The 27,361-nt window shown below is 44.9% G+C and overlaps 1 protein-coding gene across 1 annotated transcript in view; it reads right to left on the bottom strand.

Annotated features, from left to right (window-relative positions):
• The window catches only part of cacna1g (calcium channel, voltage-dependent, T type, alpha 1G subunit), a 196,140-nt gene that overhangs the window by 100,666 nt on the left and 68,113 nt on the right, over nucleotides 1-27,361 (bottom strand). Inside the window, exons 3-4 of the mRNA XM_061232631.1 lie at nucleotides 10,483-10,594; nucleotides 2,720-2,853 (exon numbers count right to left, since the gene is read on the bottom strand). Of these exons, the coding sequence (XP_061088615.1) occupies nucleotides 2,720-2,853; nucleotides 10,483-10,594 (246 nt within the window). The remainder of the gene's footprint in view (nucleotides 1-2,719; nucleotides 2,854-10,482; nucleotides 10,595-27,361) is intronic.

Here is a 27,361-nt window from a genome sequence, read left to right as displayed (position 1 = left end):
CACAACAGCAGCAGGGTTGGAGTCTTAACTCCATCCACAAGAAACCATTGTTCTGTGAATTGCCTGGACCACCTTTTCAGCTCGAGCGATAGATACAGAACATACCCCTGGGAATGTGTTCTTTCTTCTTGGAGAAAGGGAGAGGCTCTCCACTGCAGAGGAAAGGAACACCTGGACTGAACCTGGGGTTTCCCTTTAACAGAACCTTCTGGCATGGCAAGCAGCAGCAATATCTTCACATTGATTGAAACAAGGCTATTTACTGTCTCTTGCAATCACCAAGAAAATTCTACTAAGGTTTCAGAGAAAACACAAGCATTCATAAAAAAGCCCCACTTTGTAGTAATTATTTTCTTTCAGAGAAAACAAACTGTTCATCAAAACCATCCTCCCCGGCTCTTTGGTTGGCAACAAATTCATACCAGTCTCCTTGTTACCTAGGTTACCATTGTCCCTGAATAGCTGTGGGCTTTCGTGCAGGAGCAGCGCTGACATTCTTCGCAGCTCTCACCACACGCCACACAGAACTTCCAGCTGTCTTTATTTTAACTCATCGTGCATATTTGTCATATCTTCCCTGAAACTAGGTGTCTCTCGTTCAGCGCGCTCTTTAGTTTCTCAGCCACGATATGAAAAACAAGTTAACGGACAAATACAGCCGCACCCAGCGTTCCCGACGTTCCTTCTGCTCCTTTGTTCCTTCCTTTGCTCCTATGTTCTTGCGTCTAGCAGCCCACAGGGGGCACGGAGCTGTGCATACACCACACCTGGTGACCGTTTGGCCATCGCGCTTTGTAGTAAACAACGTGAAAAATGTCCTTGGGTCAGGGCCAAACGACACAGATGATGAGCCTCAATTAACTGAAGAGGGTCCTTGTGCGATGTGCCGTTGCCTGGACCCAGCAGGTCACCCTCAGGCCTGATACAGGCCCTGTGAGCACCGCCAGTGATGGGATGTCTGGGTAGGGGGTAAGGATGAGACATGCGTCTCCATGCCTGACAGGTGAGACGATGATGTTACAGATGGGCACTCTTGAAGGACGCATGACCCATTAGCTTTAATCGAGTCTCCGGCCTTTCAAGTTCAAAGGGTGAATAAAAGACAACCTTATATTTGGTTGCCAATTCTAATGCCATCCAATGGAGGTTCAATGAATTCTTATATTATTTGCTCATCAAACATTTTTGGGATTTTGTACTTGTGGTATAAATTCAACTAGTGCATTTTGGGAATTTGAAAACTCTTTAAAACCAGCAATGTATTTACACACCAAATTTGACTCTCCAATCTGAATGCAAAAATTGATTTCTGATGATGAAAAGAATTATGTAACATAATAGTAGGCAGCACTTGTACACAAGCACACAATCACATGCATGCAAGCACACACGCACAAACGCGCACACACGTACAAGTAACACACTCGTAAGAGGAAATTGAATATGGAAGGAAACTAAACAGGCGTGAAATTTGAATGATTCAAAGCACTGTGTTACCCCAGCCTTGAAAGGGAATGCAGCAGAATGAAGTAAAGCAGGTACAGGGTAAGGTGTCCTCGGGGATATTAATCCCTTCTCTGGTTAATAGAACTGAGGGAGATTGCCAGCAGTTCTAGATGACTAACGCCTTCTTCAAGTTCACCGTAAGTACTACGCTCCAGAGGGAGTGAAGAGTGCATTTCCCTGAATGGCTTACTAAACAGGCCTCTTGCACTATTCTACTGTGTTGCATTTTAACTGTAATAAACAGTTGAGTGGTCACAAGGAGTCTTCATAAACCCCCGAGGATACAGTTTAACAGCATGCACTAATGAAAAATTAATCTAACCTTGTGAAATGAGACTGATGTTTGTTGTTGGTCATTTAATTACAATCTATAATGCCTAGGTGAATGAGATACAATGTTGGCTCATTGATTTTTTACATATTGGAGAGTCAATAAGAGTCACTGGCCGTTGCTTTGTTTTGAATGAGATCACTGCCCCATGAGACTGTGGTTTGCAGCATTTTAGACACACTGTTCACTTTGGAGAACTGAAGCCCAGTAGTTCAGTGGGAGAATTGTGGAAAAAATACCTAAGGAAGGAAGGCTGTGTATGGAAATATTAAAAAACACAAAGATAAAAATATCCGGCTATTGAGTTTCTTATTTGAATGAAATGAAGTTGACAAAGATAACCGACACTTACCATGAAGTTTCTCGGCTGAGTACGTTCAATGTTATGGTTGCATGGTTTGGTCAGGATTTTGTGATTTGTCCTGTCCTGCCCTCTGCTGTACTGTGCAGTGTTGTGCTGTCTTGTCACACACACTGTGTTAGCCTGTTCCTTGGTGTTTGTGCCCACGGTAAGGGAGACACGTCATGTTAGCTTCAATAAAGTCAGTTGCCCCTTGAGCTTAAAGTGCCAATGGAGCTGTACCATTAGCCCTGGTCCAAGGCCTCATATGGTGGGTACTGGTGCTGTCGGATCTAGTGTGGTGCATGGTGCTCTGTTGATTTACTATGCAGTCATGTACCTTATGATATTGTCTGTGGTATGTGGTGCTGTGCTGATGTCACATTGGGGGTCCTTGTAGAGCATGAACCACAGCAGGAATAGGGCTTTTGCAGGTCAGTACTGACACGGTCACACAGACGCAGATCAGTCCCGACATGCTGACATGGGAGGTGGACCAGTACTGACACTGTGACATGGTAGTCTGTCTGTAGGCCACTCACCCAGCCAGCACGATGAAGAAGTCCAGCCGGTTCCACGTGTCTCCAAGGTAGCATTTCTTCCCGAAGATCCCCAGAGCCACCATCTTTATAACCATCTCCACAGCAAAGAAGGCGAAGATGAAGTCATCAAAGTCCTACCAGAAGGTACAGAGACATTTTTTGTTACATCAAAGCACATACTCTTTGCAACAAATGTTGATTTGCTTGTTAGGGATGACCATTGGTATCCGAATCACCAGATACACAAAACCCTCTCATTTCTACGTATGTCCTGTTTTCAAACTTCTGTGTCCGAGGGCAAAGTGGAATAAGATGCTGGTTGAAGTTTTAAGCCCTGACTGATTAGTCAACTAATGTCATTCCTGAAAAGGTGCAAAAAGCAGACTCATGACTTTCGCAGAAACCCTTAAAAAGAGATTACATAGTGACCCAAATGAGGCCCCAGCATGTGCTTTGCCTGAAATCTCATTTGGCAGTCATTTGCCTTATTTATTTATATAATGCCAGATGTACATGGTATTTGACATTTAGAAAATGAAGTTGCACAACTCAACAAGCACATACTTAATGCAAAGCCTATCAAAGAGGGAGAGCTGTAGAAATGGTCACTAATAATCCTTATATGTGCTTGATAGAATATCAGCTATTCACATTAAATTTGTTAAATGTACTTAAGATAATGAAATTGATATGGCTTGGTTTCTTTGCTCAAACATTTGTTTTTACATAATCCAACACAATATAAAATACCCAATAATGACACTATCCATCCATCCATCCAATATCTTATTGCTGGTCAAGGCCATGGGAGCACTGGAGCCTATCCCAGCATACATTGGGGCGAGAGGCAGGAATATACTCTGGACAGCTCACCCAATCCATCGTAGGGTACACAAACCATTGACCAACATTGACTAACATGAAGTTATTGACTCTCCGATTAGCCTAAACGGCATGTCTTTGGACTGTGAGAGGAAACCAGAGAACCTGGAGGAAACTCACGCACACAGGGAGAACAAGCGAACCCGAAACAAAAAAGGCCCCGGCCGGGATTCAAATCCAGGACCTTTTTTTGGGAGTTGACAGCGCTATTCACCGCAGTGTGGAGATAAAAGGGGCGCTTCTGTTGCTATCGTTAAAAGAGAATTTCAATGACTTTATTTATCACATAAGCTAACTTCCTGCCACTGCTTTTAGAAGTCAAAAATAATTGTGTTCTGAGCTAACAAACCCCTTATTTCCAGGGCTGAGAAAATGGGAGTAAAAATAGATGAGGTTTAAAAGAAGCAACAAACAAACGGACAGATTTACATTGAAATTGGTAACAGTAAAAGCGTATATCCTCAATATTTTGACATTTTCAGAGCAAAGAACACAGATGTTTCAGAGGGTTTTGCATTGGATGCGCCGGGCTCATCCTCCACGGCTTACCCAACAATGAGAGACGCTTCACAAAACCAGTCACTCGGCCCTTATTGCTTATCAGTTTGTTGCACTAGTAAAACACATTTTCCATCAGGACGCTGGTGTGCTATAGCAGTATGGGCACAGGCTGGTGAACTGCAGTTGTAACATACATGTGCTGGAGACACTAGGCGGTCAGGGACCTGAAGACCCCCCTCCCCGCCGCCCCACTGTCTCTCAGGGGGAGCTGTCACTGCCTGGTAACATGCCTGGGCATCCTAGCCAGATGTCTCTGCATTTAAAAGACCTTTTAAATAAGCATGGCAGGTCCCTCTCGGGGGGAATCCTGAGGGGGAGGCCACATGCAAAATGGCAGACTTTATATACGTATGTGACACAAATGCATAACATTTTCAAATGGGCCTCCTGCTGATTTATTTGTTGATGCTGATACATCGTGGCAGGGCATATATGTGCAGCCTCAGTGCACCTCCCCTTTGATGTTGGTCACGTTAGTTTATGCCTTTCTGTTATTCCACAGAAAGCAAGGTAAATAACCAGTGCCAATGACCAGAGCCAGCCCCAGGCCTAAGGGGCCCTAAACAAGAATGTTGCTGTGGCTGGAACATAAATCACACAATTGAATAGTGTCCCCCGGAATGGCTGTAGCCCCAAATGACTGCATAGTGTTTATGCTATAGCGGCCGAATCTGTCACTGACAAATGTGCCCCTGGATTGCGCCTGCCATTCAGTTTACTGCTACAGAACCGCACTGTACTACAGCTGCCCATGCCTTCAGAAAGCAGCCATCTTGAAATGAAGAGCAGGGCAATGGAGCTCTTAAGGCTTCCACCGATGACAATCATGAAGAAAGAACGGCAGGATTATATGAGGAAGAAATCAAGTTAGTCCGCTTTCAACAATTCATTTCCCTGTGCTCTTCCACTCTTGCCATTTAAATGTCATTGTAAGATTATTATACAAATAGATTTTTAGTAAAATACATTGGTTGCAATGGTGAACATGACATGAAATCATTCATTGTCTAGCAGCTTGGTTGATTTTTGTAACCCCATGAATTGGACAAATAAACAGGCAATAATTACTGCAGCATGGAATCTACTTTAGTCAGTTTACATTTTTAATTAGCTGTATAATCTTGAAAGATGCACACTGTCCACAGCTAGAGGATTTGGAATTGGTCACTGGTACAAATAATGAACATGGGGATATATGTTTTAAGCAATCAGTAGCATGACCATTTAGTGGACTGCCAATCGGACACTTCAATTGCAAGACATGGGCACTATCTAAATGACAGGAATAATAATAACAGCAACATTAATAATAATAATAATAATAATAATAATAATACTCTAATATGTTTCTCTCTCTCTCTGAGCCCACCGGACCTCAGCATGAGCTGACAGAGCACTGGATCTCTTCAACACGTCTGCAGGACAGAACCCAGACACCACTAACCTGCAGTGTCTCACTGTCACCCTGATGACACTCTGTCTTCTCTCACGCAAACATGAACGCGGATGCATACATGCGCACACACGCAAACACACAAGCGCGCGCACGCATACATCCACACGCACACATACACACACACGCATACATGCACACACACATGCATACATGTACACACAGACACACGTATGAATACATGCACACGCACACGCACACACACACACACATACACTCTATAAAGCTGGTGGAGAGACATTATTCCGTTTCTCCACCGTTCCGCCTTCTGTGGAAGATTTCCTGTTAATAAGAGCTGCAGTGGGTCAAATACACTGGGAGTGCATAACAGGGAGGGATGATTTGGAGAGTGAAAGGTGGTGAGCAGGAGAAGTTACTGATTTATGTGTTATACCTCTGGTTGCTTCTGCTCCTTCTGCACTGTATACAGGCAGAGGAAGCAAAATGAGCACATTTAAATCATCAAGGCAGAGCATGCAAGACAGACCCTCACAATAACAAACTCATCTCAGAGGACAGGAAGCAAGCAAAAGAGTGGTACACTGTGGTCTTCTCTGAAAAAAGTGCAGATGCTAGATCAGCTGAAGGGCATATCAGCAGTAAACAACTCGAATGCACATGCATATGTAGACACACACACACACACACAAACGAACAAGCACATGCACACCCACAATCAAACACACAAATATGCCCACACAAATACTACTGTAAGAGCACACAAATACTGTACATACCTATCCTGTATGCACTCACACATGCTAACTCACACATATGTTAACGTACACGTGGACACACACACACACACACACACACACACATACAGTACACACACACACAAATTGGATCACCAAGGAAGATGGAACTGGAAATTCTCCTTATAATGCAATCAAGACAGCATGTGAAGGATCGGAGAGGAGAGAGCCCATTTGCACACACTCCTATGGCTGCTTCCTCTTCCTTTCCATCTCCAGTGTGTTTAGCCTTCACTCCTTAATAAAGTTTGATGGGGCGCCTGCAAATGTTTGACGCATAAATGGCTTTACGCAGAGAGAAAAAGAGTATTACATATTGTGTGGATTGTACGTGACAGGTTGTTCATGAAAGACCAGACCTACAAATTATCTGTGGCTGCACTGAGAAGGCTTCAACACTCAAAACAACGGAGAGTTGAGGTTTAACCGGTGAATAAAGAGGTGTGTTCATGAGCATATACTCCTAAGACCTGGGTCTCCGGACACATCAGTGTTCTCTTCCTGCTTTTAGTATCTAACATGCTCACAAAAAGTTTGCAAAGATCGGTGACGTAGGTTTTTGGAAAAGTCGCAGCCTAAGCCTGTTCCCAGAGCCTGATCCCCCTACTCTCTGCCTCCTGTGGTCAGCTCTCTGTGTTAACAGCAACATCATCCGATAATCATACAAAAACATACGTCATGTTATGTGGCAAATCCTTTTACAAACAGCTCGGAAAGATAGCAGTTAGACCCTAAAATATGCATACTTCTACTAGAATTGCAATCGTGGAATCAGTATGGAACACAAATCAAAAGCTCCAGGATAAGCTTAAAAACTCAAAAAAAATATGTATGTGGGCCTTTAATCTGAAGAACAATACAGTCTATTATGAAACCTATGCTATAAAGGACATTTCATGAAATAATATAAATAATTTTTTCTGAGGCGGCACGGATGGTGCAGTGGGTAGCACAGCCGCCTCACAGCAAGGAGGTCCTGGGTTTGAATCCTGGTCGGCCGGGGCCTCTCTGTGCGGAGTTTGCATGTTCTCCCCATGTTTGCGTGGGTTTCCTCCGGGTACTCCGGTTTCCTCCCAGTCCAAAGACATGCAGGTTAGGCTGATTGGAGAGTCTAAATTGCCCATAGGTATGAGTGTGTGAGTGAATGGTGTGTGTGCCCTGCGATGGACTGGCGACCTGTCCAGGGTGTATTCCTGCCTTTCGCCCAATGTATGCTGGGATAGGCTCCAGCCCACCTGCGACCCTGTTCAGGATAAGCAGGTTAGGATAATGAATGAATGAATGAATGAATATTTTCTGAAATGTTTTCACTGAAATGTGTTTTTGTCACCCAAAACATTTGTGTTATGTAAAAAACCTGTCAGGTCTCTGGAGGTTTATGTCTTCTTTTTTTTAAAACAAAAGGCATAAACAAGCCAGCACAAGGACCCGGCAGTTGGATATTTCCGTTTCCCTCCACTGAAATTAGTGGCTTAATAAAAACAGATCTCACACTCACGGCACCTATACATAATGGACTGAAGGCACTATGTATGCAAATTCCTACAGATAAAAGTCTGAAATGCAATTATCAGAGGGTCAGACACTTTCTTCATTCTCTAGGATGGCCAAATTTGCACAAAGATACGAGAATTTCCTGTGAAAATGAGGCAGTTATCGGCTAAATCAGACATACGGCGCTGCATCACCATCCTCCTCTGCCTTGAGAAATAAGACATAAGATGAGTCTCAGGGTGAACATGTGAGGAGTGTGTGTGTGTGTGTGTGTCTGTGTGTATGGGAGGGGGATCTTCATGATGATCTGCGATTTCCCAGTATCAAACATGGAACCCATCATAACACAGACAGTAGAGCAGAATGGGGCTCTATCTCTCACTGAGACATATTGGCAGCGTGACTGGTGATTCTGGCTGAGTGCGGCTTTGAGGCCTGGTGACGAAGGTCCCCTACACTCTCTGGGTTCTGAAGCACAAAGGGTGGTCAGTCGGTCAGTGGGCCAGTTCCGGAAAGGTCCGCACTCTGCGGCCGGCACTGACCAACCGGAGAAAGCCGGGGCAGTGAATTTCCACAGCCCCAAAACTGACATCATCCACAGCATCTTTCTGCAGTCCTCCCACTCACCCCTCACTAGAGGGGATGAAATGCTGGCTTAGTCTTTACACTGCTAAAGGGCTTAGTCTTTACACTGCTAAAGGGCGAGCGAACGCAAGAGCAAATATCACTGGAGTGAAAACAAAGGAAGACCTGAGAGTCTGTGTGGGCAGTGGAACGCAGTTGGCCTAAAGCACTCGCTGGCTTTATTGCATCGCCTCAGATTTCATTATCCTACCAAAGGCATTACTTTAGTTTCACTGAGAGGTTAACCAGAGACACGCTGGCCCTGGGAGAAGCCCCACGCCTCCGTGATGAATATGGAAGGGGATTGGGTGTCGTTGTGAATTTCCCAGTAATGGAGTTCCTCTCGCACTTTACAGCGCCTCTTACGTCCATACGGCGAGGGACGGAGGAGAGGATCACCACAAACACGCTCCTTCAGGCTTGGAAACATTCACTGCGGATAATTCAAACACATAAAGGGGTCAGGGGTCGCTCCAGCTTGGTGACTAGCAGACACACTGCACACACTATCACTCCCCAGCGCTGGTTACAGCAGTGTCATTGGTCCGCCCAGTTGCATGAAGTAACTGCCCCCCTCCGGAATGTGTACAGAACATGGACGCAAAATGTAGATTTAGGACATCGATTAAAGGCTTTTGGCATTAATGATTAAGAATTCATAAGCAATATATCACCTCATTAGTCAGAGCGGATATTGGGCACAGGTGATGGGTTATTATGCTGATCGTCAAGACAAGTGAAAATCAAGAAAGAAAAACACACTAATGTAACCATTAATTCTCATTTATCAATATAACAGCTCCTTCGGGCTGCCAGTTTCTTTGGGGGGAAGTATTAAATCACAGTTCCTCACTGCCAGTGGTGTTCACAACTAGTCATTTCTAACACAGTAACATCTGACTGAGAGGGAGATGCAATACTTACGTAACCACAAAACTCGTACATTGTACTATTATTTTGATTCTTGTTGATGTGTATGAAATAAATGAAAGAAACTTAGTCATGTGACAAGCGCTGCACAATTATTTTAAAAAAGACTTCAGTCTTACAAATTAGAGCGTGATTGTATGATTTTGGTCAGAACAACAAACAGTAATGTATATATGGGTTAAAAGATTCTGTTAATTGAGATCAATATACGGTACAGAAAGAAACAAGACACTGTGTATTCCAAAAGAAAAGAATAAAAGGTTACTGAAATGTTATTTGTGCAACATGGCATTTATGCTTTTTGTGAAACTTTTTTTGTTGTCAGAGGAGGTGTAATTTAGCATATTACCACATCAATCATTTCTTCTGCCTGCGACAGAATTACTTTAGTTATTGACTTGAAGTCACACTATCGTCACATGACTCTGCACCCAACACACCATTACAGTAAGTGTAATCTAGGTCTTCTTTATTGATTGTAGCCACTTAATATGGTTTAAGCCATGGCTGTTAGACCAGAGCTTCCTTTAATGTAATGTAATATTACAAAAAGAGTGAGCAATGATGATACAGACAGAGACATCCACCTCAGGGTTGGATATTGACTGGAGGAGCAAAGCAAAGGAAGACAGATTATTTTAATCATTTCAACTTCATATCAGCCTTTGGACTTTATCTTCTCATGAAACAATAGAAGAGGCAATGTTTTCCTTGGTTGTGAATATCATGGGATGAAAATGAATTAGGAACACACTCCAACAACATCCGCCCTGAGACACCTTAAAAAATAATCCTTCCTCCCTCCCGAGAATCAAAACATCCAAACACATATCTACTCTTTGTCTTTATTCTTTGAGCGTTGATGGTAATTAAGTATCTGATGCTATTATAATTTGAGTTTTTCCATTAGTCATTAGAGACAATTTCTCTTCCCACAAGGCGGTGTCCCCACAAAGACCCTTCCGTTCCCCACACTAATGTGCTGAGTCACGCTGCAGTGCCACCTGCTGGTCAGCCGCGCACACGGCATGCGCCTCCCCCGGGCCCCGCCCGCCCAGACTCACCTGCAGGATCCTGCAGCGCTCGGAGACGCACTTGCTGTCCTCGCAGGGCTGGAACATGCCCAGCGTCACACAGTTCAGCAGGATTACCAGCATGCTGGCTCGCTCGAACCACGTGAGACACAGAGTCAAGGACCAAGGCACAATCCAATACAATGAACATTTCATCTGATGCACTTAAACAATAGAAACAGGTTATTTCATTTAGAACACAATTTAAAACATTACAAGTTTCGTCATTTGCTTTGCTAATCTTCTTAAAAACAATTTAAAAGGGGACAATGTTTAATTGGCACTCACAAGTAATGGACCGATTTATCTATGAAGGTTAGACAGAGCTTGAATTAAGAAATATTCTGCAAATGCCATTAGCCATCATTGCTTTAGCCACAAAATATACAGCAGTGAGAGATGCTACAGAACCCAGTAAACTCAAAGGTCAGTTATGCTAAGTGTATTCTGGACTAAAAATATTTTTGATTATGTTTATTATTATAATTCCCCATTTACCTTCAGAAAACAAATGACCCACACCAATTTTATCCCATTAGTGAGTGGCATTTAATTGATCACAGGACACAGCGCACGGGTTTGCAGGGGGCCAAATCTGTTGTTGATATTTTCGTGCAAATCAAATAAATTACTGCTAAGTTTGGGGAAAGGACTATTTGACCACACTGATATCGCACAAAAACACATCTTTCTAAATTACCGCTAATTTCATTACTGAACAGAGGCAATCAGCCACCAAGGGACACACAACTACATTAACAGGATGGCCAGCTGGCACTGTTCAGGTTTATGTCATATGAGAAAAAATGCTAATAAATATATCCAAAATTAATAGAAAACAACATAAAATGACCCATTCATGCAAAAGCTTGGTCTCAACACATCAGATCTGCTCCCTTCCTGCGCGTGTTCAAGGCTTCCCTGCAGGGAAAGCGCTGTTCTGTGAGCCTCAGCCGTCCTGTCCGGCTGCTTGGAGCTCCTTAAGTGACGCGGGGGTCCAGGCAGCGGGTGGGAGTTTTCCTGGATCAGCCGGACTGTTTTCCCCGGATCAGCCGGAATGCTGTGTGTGCGCGTCTCGCTTTTTCCAGCCAGGGCCCTGACAATCTCCCACGTAATTCCGCCGATCCGGCTGGAGACGAACCCCTCCCTAATCACGCGGAAAGCTGGGCAGTAATGTAGTCTTCATTAATAATGTAAACATACAGAATGTGCCTCATTCCTCCAGTCTGGGGAAAGACTAATTACAAGCTGCTAACTGCTCTCAGATCTCATAGATCTCCAGCTGCTGCGGCCCGCGGTAGATGAATCTCTCAAGCCCCAGCTCCCAGGACAATATGCATTAGGTAATGAAAGTTCTTCCAGCCAGTCGTACACAATCGCCCCGGTGACTGATCTCTGCAGGATGCAGAAAACAGGAGCCGGGAATGTCAGGGGTTTCCGCTCCGAGTCAATGGGGTCCGTAGTGCTCTTCTTCAGCGGGTGGATGTGCATCGCGCCCATCGATTCTGTGTCAGCGGTCAATTCCCAAACCAATTATTTTCTAATAGGTGGAGTCCTTGAGAGACATCCGGATGAGGCGACCTCGAAGCTAGCCTGCTTGGTTTGTCAGAGTCGCTGTCCGTGGCGCTGGGATACACTGAGAGCGAGGGTTTTTTTTCCGCATTATGCCCTCTTGTAGTGCAAGGCAAGCGGAGCATCCCTCCGTAAAGAGATCAATACATAATCATGAATGCTTCGTGTTTGGCAGAGTAGTTCCACTGCCCCTCTCCCCCCACCCCGCCTAAAGAAAACCAGCCCTCATTTCAGCAATATGAGGAAAGATGTCACCAGGGCACTGTTTGAGCAGCATGTTTTCCTGAAAGAGTACCCTGTTTATTAAAGTGCTGGGTTTAGTGGAATGTAATCGGTTAAAGTCAGGCATCACTGGGAACCTCACGTGTATCTCTGCACAGAACAGCCGCATTGACAGGGCGGGGGAGGATTCACTCACTGGTGACAGAATATGAAAAAACTCATCAGCACTCAGTACTCATGCAGGGTGTTTACATGCAGTGAAATTCCCTTATGGGGCTTGTTTATACTTAAAAGCCCCCTTTCTTTCTATTCCGACGAGATCAAAACAAGATGCTGGCGTTTGCCTCCGTGTCTCGGGCTGTAATCTCCCTGCGTTTTGGCAGCCGGTTCTGCAGACTAATCACACGCATCCAGAGGCGAAAAGGAAAGCAAAAAGACAAAAGAAAGCGAAAAACACAGTTAGTTCTACTGGGACGAGCGCTGCTTCCCCAGAAAAAGGATAACTTGGCTCACCTCTTTCACTCTGAAAAGCTCAATCCACTTTGACGAGGATTTCCTCTCGTATTTTTAGGCTGAAATACTGCTGTGTCTCACTGGCGCCTGTTAAAGGAGAACGTGAGCTGTCATTGTCTCAGGATCCCAGGCTTAGAGCAGCACGCCATCCTACATGCAGACCTTCAATGAAAGGCATTGTACGGTATGTATTTCTGTTCAGTTTATACTGAAACAGATGCTACTCTTATAATAGCACAGTTTTGGACTAATTTATCCCCACTTTCCTGCTCTAATTGCATTAGAAATAAACGGCAGGACCCCGTCCCGGCATGTGTCAGTCATGCTGTGTCAGTGGTGATAGGTGTCCCTGAATAAGCCCGATTCATCACAGGCTTGTCTCCGTCTGCAGGGCCCGGGGGAGACAGCACAGTCTTCATGGCGTCATGGCCAATAACTGCATGAATATGAGCTCCAGGGAGAGGAGACCCCTGGGTTATCACGCTGCTCAAGAAACAGGCAGCGCAGCAGAAAGTGGCGAAGGCGGAATCTGTTCGCCGGGGAGAGCCGCACGTCAACTCCAAGCTGCAGGGAAATTGGGAACTTTCGCAAATTCAACTGCCAGAATGGGAAAAACAGAAGTGGTTCCTTATCCCCTTTTTGCATTTTCATAATTTTTTCTTTCTAATTCCATACTGTTTCTTCCTCTGGTTTAGGGGATATAGTCATTGTCCAGCCTGCTGTGGCACAGATAGAGGTCTGCCTGTCTGCTCCATGGAGCAGTAGTGTCAGGCGGTCGTGGCTGGTCGTGGAGCTCCATGGAGCAGTAGTGTCAGGTGGTCGTGGCTGGTCGTGGAGCTCCATGGAGCAGTAGTGTCAGGCGGTCGTGGCTGGTCGTGGAGCTCCATGGAGCAGTAGTGTCAGGCGGTCGTGGCTGGTCGTGGAGCTGGTCGTGGATCTTCCCCATGTCTCCACTACCTACCCCACCCTGAACTTTGATGTCATATGCTGCTTTCTGTCTTTGGACTGCATCCCTAGGCTCAGGGCTTTGGACACACGACAGTGGCACATGCTTATACCAGCACAAGTCCAGTTGTACATAAATGCACTACACACTGTAAGCAGACCAAAAAAAGCACACTTTCCATCATATTTCTGGAGAGATTCTTCTGTCTCATTACGTATTGGCAGAGATGGATCAGAAACAAGGCAGGGCAGGCGCTAGTCAATATTTCATGAGTTCTCTTTCTCTCCCTCCTCATTCTGACACTACCCCAGTTTTTCCTCATAAATGAGTTTGTCTCTGTCAAACCTAAGCAGTGGGGAAAGAGGCAGGAAAGAGATGAGTGAAGATAAAAAGAAAAGAGAATGGGAGCAGACTTTGAGGAGTTGGTGAAAAGGCGGGTTTGGGGACTGGTACACTCAGATTTGAGGCTTTCATGCAGCTGTATATGCATGCATTACAGGGCATTACTCTTTGGAGGGGTGAATTATGTGCTACTCTATTTGGGCCTGCACATATTTTACATCAAAAGGATGTAAAGGACATATCCCAGGCAAATATCCCAGGCAAATATGTCTTCAATGCACCTCTGCCGTAACAAATATCCTCCTAAGATCTGGCAATTCACTGTGTGCCCTGTAGGTGCTCTTAAACACAAGAACCATAATTCTACAGTACCGTGCTGAAACTTACACTAAAAGGGACATTAAATAAAAAATAAAACAAATGGCATTTGAAAATATCTTCCCTGCAACATGTGTTTGTCATCCAAGACACTTTATTATGTCAGAAAAGTTAAATAGTTAAACTATTTTTCTGCTGGCTCTCAGGAAGATATGCCAACCAAACAAAGTCTAGCATTCAAAGTGCTCTTAAAATAGCTCTGAGGTCAAGAAGGCTCTCTGAGAAGTTGACCACAATCAGTGTCCCCTGCAGAAGCAGTGTCCCTTGGGATTAGGGTGGGCAAGATGGCTGCTGGTTCATGAGATGCTGCTGCCACACAGTGCACAACCTTATTGTGCAGACATATTTAACTTTGTCTTAACTGAAAAATGTTAAGTGCAGATATTTTTTGAATGTAGATAAATAAACATCCAGCCATGTGAGAGGATAAGGAATAAAAAGAGACCATCTGTTAAGTGAATGAGACATGCAATTTCAGGATTGATTTTGTGAGAAACAGATATTGCTGGGTTCACCAAAGGCTCCTTTCAACTTATTGCTCTGTATTATTTACAGCATGTACGGATATTTTTCTTTCCCCTGCTGTAAAATCCAGCTATGCTATAGTGCACTGGCCAAGCTTGTCATAAGCTAGTCTAGCTGGGTATGAGCTGGTCAACCGTCATGGCAAAGCTGGTCATAAAGCTGGTCTAGCTGGGTATGAGCTGGTCAACTAGCTAATGCTGGTAACTTGGCTCTTTCAAAACAAAGCTTGAGCTGGTCAAACCATGTAAGCCTGGGAGTTGGTCTGAATTGGTCAACCACCCACCATCTGTTTCAAAACATAGCTTCAGCTGTTTTTTCAGCAGGGTCTAGTTCTCTTTTCCAAAAACATTCTGCCTCTGTCTGTCAGGACTCTTTGCAAGTACTAGAGTTTCTCTCCCAGAAGCAGAGAAGCCCCTTGCTTGCGCCATACCATCCCTTTCATAACAGGACATGAAATCACCAAGCTCCCAGTTTCAGCTTTTTCTCTTATTATTTCTTATCTGAAGTGAGCTTCCCTGACATAGATCTGAAGTGCTAACAGGGCACCACACTACACTTGCTCTAAAACTCACACAGAGTTTTCAAAGACTCGCCAACGGAGAAAGACGCAGTGGTGAAATTGGAGAGGAGGATTGGAGAGCGCAGAATTACAGAGGCAGTGCCCGAGACCTCCCCCGCCTACAGCACCCCACAGGCCTGGCGTAATGAGAAACACCGGAGCCGTGCACTAATGATGCGCGCTAGCACCCCGGCCGCTTACTAACCCCCGCTCTTTTCTGCACAATCAGCCAATCTGTAAAAACTTTTATTGCCGCAGTTAAGGAGTGGCGCTTCCACGCGGCCAAACGTCTGGACACGGGGCAGGGCGTTGGCGAGCCTCGCCCTCGACGGCTGCCCTCTAGATGGCCATGAACGCTCTCCCCAAGCCTAACTGCCAGCCAATCTGAAATCTGCAGGCCAGGAACAATGTCAGGATCCCAGCTAGCACCAGCCAGGGTGAGGGGCTGCTGAGTCAGCTCTGGGAGTCCAGTAAGGGATAAGCAGCAACTCAGGAAGCTTGAGGCTCCAGTTTCTCCATTACGAATCTCAATGAACCATTCTCTTCATCATACAAAGTGCTGATAAATATCCACATTTTTAACTACAAGCCCTTGTTTTGTTATTCGGCAATTCGACTTCCCTAATCACAATTGTAGGACAGTCCTTTCAACTTCCTCCATTCATTGAGGCCACAATAGGTACAACTGTCCCAAGAACAAGCCACTGAAAGAGCATAGTGCAGGACAGAGCAGCACTGACAGCATGCTTTGACTGCTCAGAGATATTCTCTGAGCAGCAGTATAAGGACTATCCTGCACACTGTAACCCTCACTCCCTGGGTGATGGTACAGTACAGCCAACTATGGCTCAGTCCATGGCACTCTCAGTCATAGTCAGTACACGCACAGTCAGGATCCAGAACTGGTCCCTGGAGCCCTTTCTCAGCCCTTTTCACACTCCTGCATTAGCTATGTGAACAGCACACACCTTAGCTTGGCTTATCTAGCTGTACATGGCAGAAGGGAAATGAGGAGAGGTTTAGTGTGATATGGCTAGATTTGAGGCAATGGGCACTCAGGACCAGTGGGGGAAATGCAACCTGCTGCCTTCGATAAAAGAACTCCCAGTTTGCGAAAAGTAGTAATGGAGATGACCAGAGGTGTGATGTCTAAGCTTATGAAGTATAAGAAAAGCTTTTAGAGTTAATTGGCCTGAATACGATTGTTCAGAAGTGAAATCAGACGGGAAACTTGAGAATTGAGGGGCGAGAGCGTGCATGCAGTGCAGTTACATTATCAAAAAAAAAGCAACTCATAAGTGCACACACGCCTACACGCAAACACAAACAAAAAAGGAAAGATGAGTAAATAAAGCAAATAAAATTTAAAAAAGAAACCACTGCAAGAATCCTAAAGAAACACAACCAGACCTACACGATCTCAAATCAAAATAAAAAAATAGAGAAAATGCATTCCTGAACAATGTAAAAAAAAACTATCATTCGAGGATGAATCCCCTTATGGGTCCAATGAACCTGTGCAACCTATTCTATTCTGGCAAGTCATCAAAATGGCTGTCTTTGCCTTACCCAACAAAAGTTCAGGAGTATCACTTTCTTTCTTGCGACAATGTACTTTGGCCCATAATAGTGCACCAACCAACACCAAACACCACTTCCTAACTAAATGCAGAAATCCAGCAAGAGGTGCACACTCAACATAAACGTGAAACACTTTCTGACACCCCACAAAAAGAGCACTCCCCCTACTGCCGTATCCAGATGTGTCTTGTGTCTGTTTGGAGCTAAAGCCTCCACTGCAGATCACCTGATCCTTTGTCAGTGGGGACCTTGTACAAGGCCTGCCAGCTACACTTCAAGGAGAAGTATGGCCCTGCTGAGAACAAGGTTCAGCACCTTCACACAGATATTGTAAAGGGCCATTTTTCCAGTAGTACTGAACATGCTCAGGTCTGGCACTCTGAATGAGAGAAGCATCCTCATGCCCTCCTGAGGGAGGGAGAGAGAGAGTGAGAGAGAGAGAGAGAGAGAGAGAGAGAGAGTGTGTGTGAAAGAGAGAGTGTGAGAGAGAGAGAGAGACTGGGAAACAGAGAGAAAAAGAGAGTGAGAGAGAGCCACTGGACTTATGGACATCTGTGCCCCACTCCAAATGATTTCCCGTCATGGCACATTAGCTCATTATTAAAGAGCTCAATTAGGGACTCTTGTTTATTTAACACTGGGAGTCTGCCTCATGCCCATGCCTCTGAAAAAGATGAGGACTCCAGCAGAAAAACGCCTGCGGTCCTACACCCCCACGAGCTTGCTGTCACCTATCTCAGCCTCCCCTCCCCTCCCCAGCCGTTCTGTGCCTCGGCTACGTGTGAAACCCTTTGTGTCTGTTTCGGTAGCCTTAAAAGACTACATTTCCCAACAGAAATCAAGTGTCATGACATCACATTTCATCCAGCACACATCATGCGCCATGTACCACCAAATAATTCATGTCAAATTGTTTAAAATATTTGTCAATGGATTCCCATCGGAGCCGTGTTGCGCTCAGCGCTGGGTGGTGTGTTTGAAGGGCAGTTTACATCAGAAGGAAGAGGTTCCAGGAGAGTCATGAGGTAGCAGATTGTGTACACTAGACTCTGTAGCATGCCAAGGGACCCAGGCTGGGAGTGGGTAGGCATGCTCCCGCCTTATTCACAAGCTGTGATACATCCAGCTGATGCCTTTTCAGTTTCAAGGCAATTTCATTATGTAAACGTATTATTTATGCTCAGAAACACACACGTACACATGCACACTCTCTCTCTCACACACACACTGACACACACACACAAACGCACACAGCAGCAGCGAAAAAACCTGAAGAGAGCATCCGATTTAAAATAGAATTGTGCGTCACATGGCTGACAGGACATCCCAGCTATGCCTTACTGCCACAAAACCGTAGAAACACAAGGGACCATTTATCTTCCATTTACCAACAAACCATAAACAGGCAGTCTAACAGAGGAGAGTCTGCCAAGAATAATAAAACTGACGTCTGTGCTAACCCCATCAACCTATATCAAACCAATAATTGAAAAGAATCTATAATTCCTCCATTTAATCATAAATAACTCAAAATCCCTGAATGCCGGAGGAAGACGGCGGATGGTGCGAAAGTTCGCTATAATGGAAGCAGAGGCTGTGGGCGACGTGCATGTGATTCCTTTGATGTGCACATGGCTGGCAGGCAGGAGAAGATTGAGTCCTGGCGCATTCCCAAGGGGGAACTCTGAGATCAGATACGCCGGAAATATCGCACTCTTACTGATCTCCCCGCACATCTAAGAACAGCCGTATGTAGGCAAATAAACAGTGCAGGATAAACCGAGTGCCAGCACAATAGCCCTCCTAAATGTTTGTAACCGCAACAAGATTAAATAAACGCATTTATTCGAGGGAAACGCAAATGTAGTACAGTCGGTGTTTTAGTTTATTGTGACGCAGAAACAGTCTCTTCCGTTGTCTTTTAAAGCCATTTTGTGGATTTCAGGTAATTCAGGCAGGAGAGGATGCCATCATTGATCAAGTGAAAGTCATTGCGGGGGCCATTACAATGAGGAGTAATAAGGCAAGCAGGACTGACAGAGTTTACCTTTTGTTTACCTTTCTGTGCCTTCCGCAGCCACAGAGGGAGGAGGCAGAGGTGTATGGGTGTGGGTATGGGTGTGTGAACCTGCTGGAGCCTACATGCATATGCTTAGCCCTACTCATACATACATGCATACCCTGGTATTAGATCCAGCTATGGCCAGCTTGAAATGACCAGCTACCAGCTGTTTAAAAACATAGCTTGAGCAAGTCAAACCATGTTGAGCATCTCTTTCTCTCTCTCTGTCTCTCTCAATCCATACTCTCTCTCTGTCTCTCTCTCTCTTCCTACTCTCTCTCTCTCTCTCTCTCTCTCTCTCTCTCTCTCTCTCTCTCTCTCTCTCTCTCTCTCTCTCTCTCTCTCTCTCTCTCTCTCTCTCTCTCTCTCTCTCTCTCTCTCTCTCTCTCTCTCTCTCTCTCTCTCTCTCTCTCTTCAGTGACCACACATTCTCCAGTTACTAAATGAATATAGTCAGGTCAGGATTTGAGAAGTATTTCTAAACAAGGTAAAACACCTTTGAAACGCTTTTCCATTTTGGCTCTAACAGCTCTATTTGTTTCTCGTCTGATTTGTGTTTGTGCTTGTGATTGTTGTTATGATGTCAACAGGGCCCAATTTCCTCCAGCCCCTGGGTCGACTGCTGCTCCACCTCCCATCACCAAGACTGCTGCCAGCACAATAATTGAGACGTTTCTTCACTCAGCTTCCAGAATGCCTCTTTATAAAAGCCAAGTTGCCTGGCAACAAGCAGTCCTAAGCACTGATACACAGAGGTGTTTCCTGGCTCCAATAAGCCTGCTGCTGCTGGTGTGTGTGTGTGTGTCTGTGTGATGTATGAGTGTGTGTGCAGCTCCACGTGAGCGATGCGTGTTTCTGTGTGCGTCTGCAATTTTTTGTTGATTATGTGAGTGTAAGAACTCTCACTCTCACAGTGTTTTTCTCCCTCTGCAAAAATGCATCATTCAGTCTTCTGAGCATCAACAGTCTGTTTACACAGGGGGGCAGGACTGATGAGGAGAGGGAGGGGTTAGGGGGAGAGGGGCAGGCCCAGTACTGAGGAGTGGGTGGAGTTAGGCGGAGAGGGGCGGGCCCAGTACTGAGGAGAGGGAGAAGTTAGGGAGAGAGGGGCGGGCAGAGGGGCGGGTCAGAACTGAGGAGAGGGAGGGGCAGAAATTGACCGACAGCAGTGGTTCTCAAACTCAGTCCTGGTGGACTCATGTGTATGCTGGTTTTTGTTCCAACAACAACTGCAAACCTATAATTTTTATAAGCTTTTAATTTGTCATAATTACACTTTTGAGGCATTATTTACCCTCTTAAGCTACATTGTCAGAAATGGCTATGCATAGCATAAAGAATAGAAGTTTACATTGTGCTGTATTGCGAATGATTACAAGAAGAGGACATGTTTTAACTGATCAAATTGGCAAATCAACAGGCTCTTAATTGGGTAAAGCATGAACACATGGTCACTAAAACTAGCCATTTGGTTGAAAACGATGAATTCAATGACAAAGATCATATCTTTGGCGATCAGTTGCAAAGCGACCAGGATTGATTCACCTCACTCTTTAATTTAATTTTTTTTTAAACTTAAAAAAAAACGCACTGACCTACAGTAAACCTTATATAGGATGATGACACACACCTTGCGAGCTCCACATGGTTTTATCCCATCATTCAACCTCAGGCTAAAATGTACCACCACAAACACCTCAGCCATAACGTATCAGGGCTGCCTGGGGGCCTAAGATGGTAAGGGACAGCATAATGTGCGGTCAGCATTGGGAAAAGAAGCCTCATTAATATCCGCACAAACAGAGCCTGTGTCGCGACCTCTCCTCAACAGTGGCCAATTTCTCAGGTCACCTTGAAAGCCAGCATCTCAAGATTTCTCATTACAGACTCCCAAACCCAAAGGGACCTGCAGGCTACATAAACAGCACTTGTGGCCTTTAAGCCACAGAGGAGTTAACTATTGTCAGACTGGTCTCCGGCTTTGTTGTGCGGCTTGTTAGCAAGCGGGCCGGAAATGCCCAAACATGCCATCAAAATAGGAGCTGTAGCTTATTCAACTTGCCAATGAGGGTTGAGTCCAGGACAAAATGCAAGTTTACAGCATTGCAGTTAGGCCATGTAGTTCTTTTGGTGAGTAAGAACATTGTTATTTTTACCACCCTCACACTAAAACTTTCCAGCTATGTGTAAATATGTCTAAGTGAAACATACTTGTTTTTCTGCAAGAAGGCGTTTTTAGGGATGATTATGTGACCCAACAAAGCCCATCGAGAGCACCTTTTCGCAACATTTCACACATTTAAAAAAACATTTACATGTTGTTTGGCTAGTTAGCGTAGCATGAAGCAGAACCAATGAAGGAAGCAGAAACCGCGCGAGTGGGCGCCGGCACGCGCCGGTTCTCTGTCTGCATGTGCAGTGGAGGCGTGCACCTAGCGCCTGTGTGCTCCTGGGATGGGTTCTGCAGCACCACGTGTGTCTGTGCCCTGCTGTGTCTGTTGCCCTGGTGTTAATGCAGCACCACGTTTGCCTGTGCCCTGCTGTGTCTGTGCTCTGGTGTGTCTGTGCTCTGCCCTGCTGTGTCTGTGCTCTGGTGTGTCTGTGCTCTGCCCTGCTGTGTCTGTGCTCTGGTGTCCCTGTGCTCTGCCCTGCTGTGTCTGTGCTCTGGTGTGCCTGTGCTCTGCCCTGCTGTGCCTGTGCTCTGGTGTCCCTGTGCTCTGCCCTGCTGTGTCTGTGCTCTGGTGTGCCTGTGCTCTGTCCTGCTGTGTCTGTGCTCTGGTGTCCCTGTGCTCTGCCCTGCTGTGTCTGTGCTCTGGTGTGTCTGTGCTCTGCCCTGCTGTGTCTGTGCTCTGGTGTCCCTGTGCTCTGCCCTGCTGTGTCTGTGCTCTGGTGTGCCTGTGCTCTGCCCTGCTGTGCCTGTGCTCTGGTGTCCCTGTGCTCTGCCCTGCTGTGTCTGTGCTCTGGTGTGTCTGTGCTCTGCCCTGCTGTGTCTGTGCTCTGGTGTCCCTGTGCTCTGCCCTGCTGTGTCTGTGCTCTGGTGTGTCTGTGCTCTGCCCTGCTGTGTCTGTGCTCTGGTGTGTCTGTGCCCTGGTGTTAATGCAGCACCACGTTTGCCTGTGCCCTGCTGTGTCTGTGCTCTGGTGTCCCTGTGCTCTGCCCTGCTGTGCCTGTGCTCTGGTGTGCCTGTGCCCTGGTGTCCCTGTGCTCTGCCCTGCTGTGCCTGTGCCCTGGTGTCCCTGTGCTCTGCCCTGCTGTGCCTGTGCTCTGGTGTGCCTGTGCCCTGGTGTCCCTGTGCTCTGCCCTGCTGTGCCTGTGCCCTGGTGTCCCTGTGCTCTGCCCTGCTGTGCCTGTGCTCTGGTGTGCCTGTGCTCTGCCCTGCTGTGCCTGTGCTCTGGTGTCCCTGTGCCCTGCTGTCCCTGTGCTCTGGTGTGCCTGTGCTCTGGTGTCCCTGTGCCCTGCTGTGCCTGTGCTCTGGTGTGCCTGTGCCCTGCTGTGCCATGCTGAGAGTAAGTGAATATGAGCCACAGCTCTGACAGCCGCTGGGAAAGTGACAGAGATGAATGTGGTGTCAGCGCAGGGTGCTGCTTGTCTCAACGCCTTCAGGGACCCCCAGGCAGAGAGGCAATCACACTCCATCTCCCCTCTCCCTCAGCCTCCCAGCCCCTGTTCCCACTGGATCACCATAATTAACTTTCAAGGAACGAAGGTGCAGAGAGATAAGGAGGCAATATAGAGTGGAGGAATTGTTATACCTTTAAATATAATCATTCTGTCCGCCATTACCTGCGTGACAGAGTTCTCCATTTCACCCTCAGGTGTGTGTGCCTCCTTCCTGTTTCGTTCAGTTCTGCAGCAGAACTAGTGCTGTCTTGAGAAGATCCTCCCCCCCCTATCAATATCCTTTATCTTTTAATTAATTCTCTGGTAATCACAGCAAACCCCCAGTGACTGGGGAAAACACTTGATGAAGTATGTGTTTATGAGTGCTCCCTGATGGAGCAATTAGTCTTAACCTCTGACCTTGGTGAGTGGACCCCTGGGGTTTTCTCTCCACGCACCTTAAAAGAGAATTCAGTGCATTTAGCGTTTATTGTCGGCGTTGAGGATTGTGACAGTGCGGAAAACAAAGTAAGCTTGTGAAAGATGCGTTTCTCTCTGATTCATAAAGACCCCCACTGGCAGAAAAGATATTAATACAGTTCATCATTCCAGCTACCCAGATTTTATGTAAGCCCATTGTCTGGCAAAACAGAGTGACCCCCCCCCCCCCCCCCCCTCACACTCATCCACCCCCAAGACATATCACCTGCAAAAGCGCATACAAAAACACCAGAGCGTTTTTACACCAACATCACAGCAACAGCACTATTAACAGTGTTCAATTTGCGGAAGATTTGATCTGATTTGAGTGCCTGTTGATGCATACTCATTCAGATGAGTGCTCGGAAGGCCTGCTGGTGAAAGTCTCGGATTCTGGTTCATGTGATAATGCTTAAAGTCAGCAAGTAAAAACTTCAAAAATAAGCACTAGTATAAAGGATGTTTGGCAATAGGCCAAATTTTTTTATTTTATTTTGTAAGTTATGAAAACTGTCACAGTTTTATGGATTTTATTAAACAAATTCACGTGTTTATCCCCCAGACACTCTTTCAATATAAAACTGAAGATTGCGTAGATTGTGCTGTTTTACATCACCGTGAATACATAAAAATCTACAAATCAGTGGTGTTTTGATGCGTTTTAAAACACATATGATTTCCAATTTCACAGAGAAGTCTGATTGCAATCATGGCATAATTATAGGTCATCAAGCCCTGTCACATTTTTAAATATGAGTGCTAAAAACTGTGCTCACCCCCTTCAGAAAGGGATTAAAGAAAACAAACAACAGATTATCCTTCCGGATCCCATCAATATCCTAAACTCCCAAGGTACAGAAATGCCTTTCAATTGCATTACAATGTAGTCATTTCTGACTGCATGTATATCGCAAATAAATGTGACATACTAGCTTGAAGGACACTTGGGAGTATAAATAGAGAATAGTTTGGTTTGTTTACACGGCTGTTTTGTTCCTGCTGAGGAAGCAGACTCAAATGCTCTCTGCACTGAACTACTTTTCAAAGTTTAACAGATGCAGTAACTTTCTTGAAGGTGCAATGTATTTATCTGTCAGTCTTTCCCTGTTCGCTCAAAATGCACGTCAGTGCCCAGGCAGATTTACACGCATATTTGCTGTTATCCTTCATATTGAGTCAGAGGCTATGCAGGCTGTGTGTGCTTGTGTGTGTGTGAGCAGGTGTGTGTGTGAGTGTGTGCGTGTGTACATGTGTGTGCATGCTTGTGTGTGTGTGTGTGTGTGTGTGTGTGTGCATGTGTATGAGTGTGTGCGTGCTTGTGCGTGTGTGCATGTATGTGTGTGTGAGTGTGTGTGTGTGTGAGTCAGGGGAACTGGCCTCAACAGTCTGGGGAAGACCATTTTTCTCATCAACATTGGGGATTAGAGACATAGTGAGTAACCTGTTATGGTCAGCAGTGCAATACAAATCATTCAAACCAAAAATGCTCACACACACACCACATTTAAACCAACACCCAGTCTAAAATCACACTTTTATCAGACTGCAAACCCCATTATTACACAGCATTAAACTGTATTTTTATCAGCCCAATATCACATGCACACCATCACTAAACAGCACTCTGAGTCACACCACCCTTCCACACCAGTCTGATAACCCCAATATCACACTTATACGACTATTAAATGGTTCTCTAATCACCCAAATATCACACTCCCGCCCCAAAAATAAACAGCACTCTGATCACCCGTATATCACACTTGCGCTGCACTTAACATGAACTCCCACCATCCTGTGATTACTTCACATTGAAATTATCACAGCTGATAGCACTGACGTCATGTGAGATCACTTTCACAGAACACAATGAAACTCAAATTGTGCACTGAGCCAACACTCACACCTCAATAAAAACCTCTCTCATTGCACAGTGAAACCGCTCTGTATGCTCAAGGTCCACCATCACATTGAAGCCGCTCACTGGCTTTGCATTAATATCGTAATACCGAAACACTTCAGACGTGGTCACGACACATTGAGCAACATCACTGCGAAAAAACGCGCAGCTGCGATGTCTATAACAGCAGGGCCACAGCAATGCCTTCAATATCTGACCTTATCACCAATGACACCAACACAACACGCCCCTTAAATTGTCCTTCGGGCCGTCATCGCCAAGGTAACACCGTACTTATTCTGCACTTACACCTCACTCACACCTCGCTGAAACTGTTCTGCTGCACTTTGCCAGCACAGCACTCCCACCAAGATTAACGGAAAGCTATCTAACAGCTTTACTGCTACTAATGTGGACAGTAATAGAGGCTTTGACACCTTCTTCAGCCCATCCACAGGTCTCTCATATTTATAGGCACATACTAAGTGACCACTTTATTAGGTAGACCTGCACACCAGCTTGTTAGTGCAAATGTCTAATCAGCCAATCAAGTGGCATCAACTTAATGCATACAAGCATGCAGACATGGTCAAGCTGACAGGAAGGTGACAGGAACTCAAATAACCACGCATTACAACAGTGGTACAGTATGTAGAAGAGTATCTCTGAACAAGCAATATGCTGAAGTGGATGGCCTACAGCAGCAGAAGACCTATGAGTCTAAAAATACCTAATAGTGTGGTCTCTGAGTGCGTACTATATATATGTATATGAAGTCTATAATACATACAGTACATAATAGAATAGTGAAACACTAGACACTGACCCTAGAGACTAGTGTGTGTGAAAATCCTAGGAGATCAGCAGTTTCTGAGATACTCAAACCACCCTGTCTGCCACCAACAATCATTCCACGGTCACGGTCCATTCTGATGGTTGATGTGAACATTAACTGAAGCTCCTGTCCCGTATCTACAAGATTGTCTGATTAGATAATGGCATGGATAAGTAGGTGTAATAAAGTAAAAATGTTCCTAATAAAGTGCTCGGTGAGCGTATAATCTTCAGGTTATAATCTACAATCTTCTGAACATCTGAAAGGACAGCATTACATTCCAAGAAAAAAACTGAAAACTATTCAGATGGATGAAAGCATGCAAATGTATTGCCATCATATCATGCAGCTTTTAACAAAAGTTAAAACATTTTGGCTCATTGTGAATCATCTTTTAAACTTCTTATAGATTGTGATGCCTTTCAGACTTTTACATTGTTTACACTCTCACCGTATTACAAACTTAAAACAATTTTTTTCAATATCAATAAAACTAAATTCTCATTGGCCCTCCAAACTGTACCATCAACCAATATTTACTCAGCAGAGATACACTAGATAAGTCACTCTTCCATTAGATCCATTAGCTGCCTTGTAAACAACCTTTGGATCCAATAATGCAGTAAGAAATGCACAAGTACAGCAGTGGCATAGTGGTCAAAAATATATTTGAATACAGTATACAGTACAGTTAATGCATTAACCCTCCAGATGGAAGCGATGACACATTTGCTATACACCAGATCAGCATGAAAACTGTTTTCCTCATCCGCATTAGCATAACATGTCACAGCAGTCATGGTATCAGCTAATGTAAACTGTGACAAGTTAGGCATTGAATTATAAGTATTGTAAATAACAGGCAATACTATAGAATCCAGCTTTAAGTATTGGCAATGAGCCTCTTATTTTTCTTTATGGACTTATTTCACTGCTTTATTTATTAGCTGTTTTAATGTGAATTCATGTCTATATAAGTTTGGCAATTACCATAATCGTATTACACCCGCCAGTTATATCATCTAATTTCTGGACTATCTGATAATAGCTCAAATTCAAATAGACAAAACAATGGACATGTTTAAGCCAAGCTGTTTGTTTTAAATCTACAGATGTTACAATGAATTGATATCTCACATGTTAAGGAAAAATATCTTATTGCATGCACAGTGTAGTGCAGATGCTGTGAGCAGCTCAGTTTGAGGATTGTGTCGTACACAGGTGCAATGCTCAAATAGCTGTCAGGCATTCTGTTTTGAAGCTTTTAAATGTTGTGTTGTAGGCTAGCTAGATCAAACTAGCTTATGGGTTTTTAAAGGATTTTTAGGATACATCACATTATTATATTCTCTTGC

This window comes from Conger conger, chromosome 2 (assembly GCF_963514075.1).
Source record: "Conger conger chromosome 2, fConCon1.1, whole genome shotgun sequence".
In the NCBI taxonomy this organism is placed as follows: Eukaryota; Metazoa; Chordata; class Actinopteri; order Anguilliformes; family Congridae; genus Conger; species Conger conger.
The sequence above is the reverse complement of the archived record's forward strand: the minus strand, read 5'-3'. Positions and strand labels throughout refer to the sequence as shown.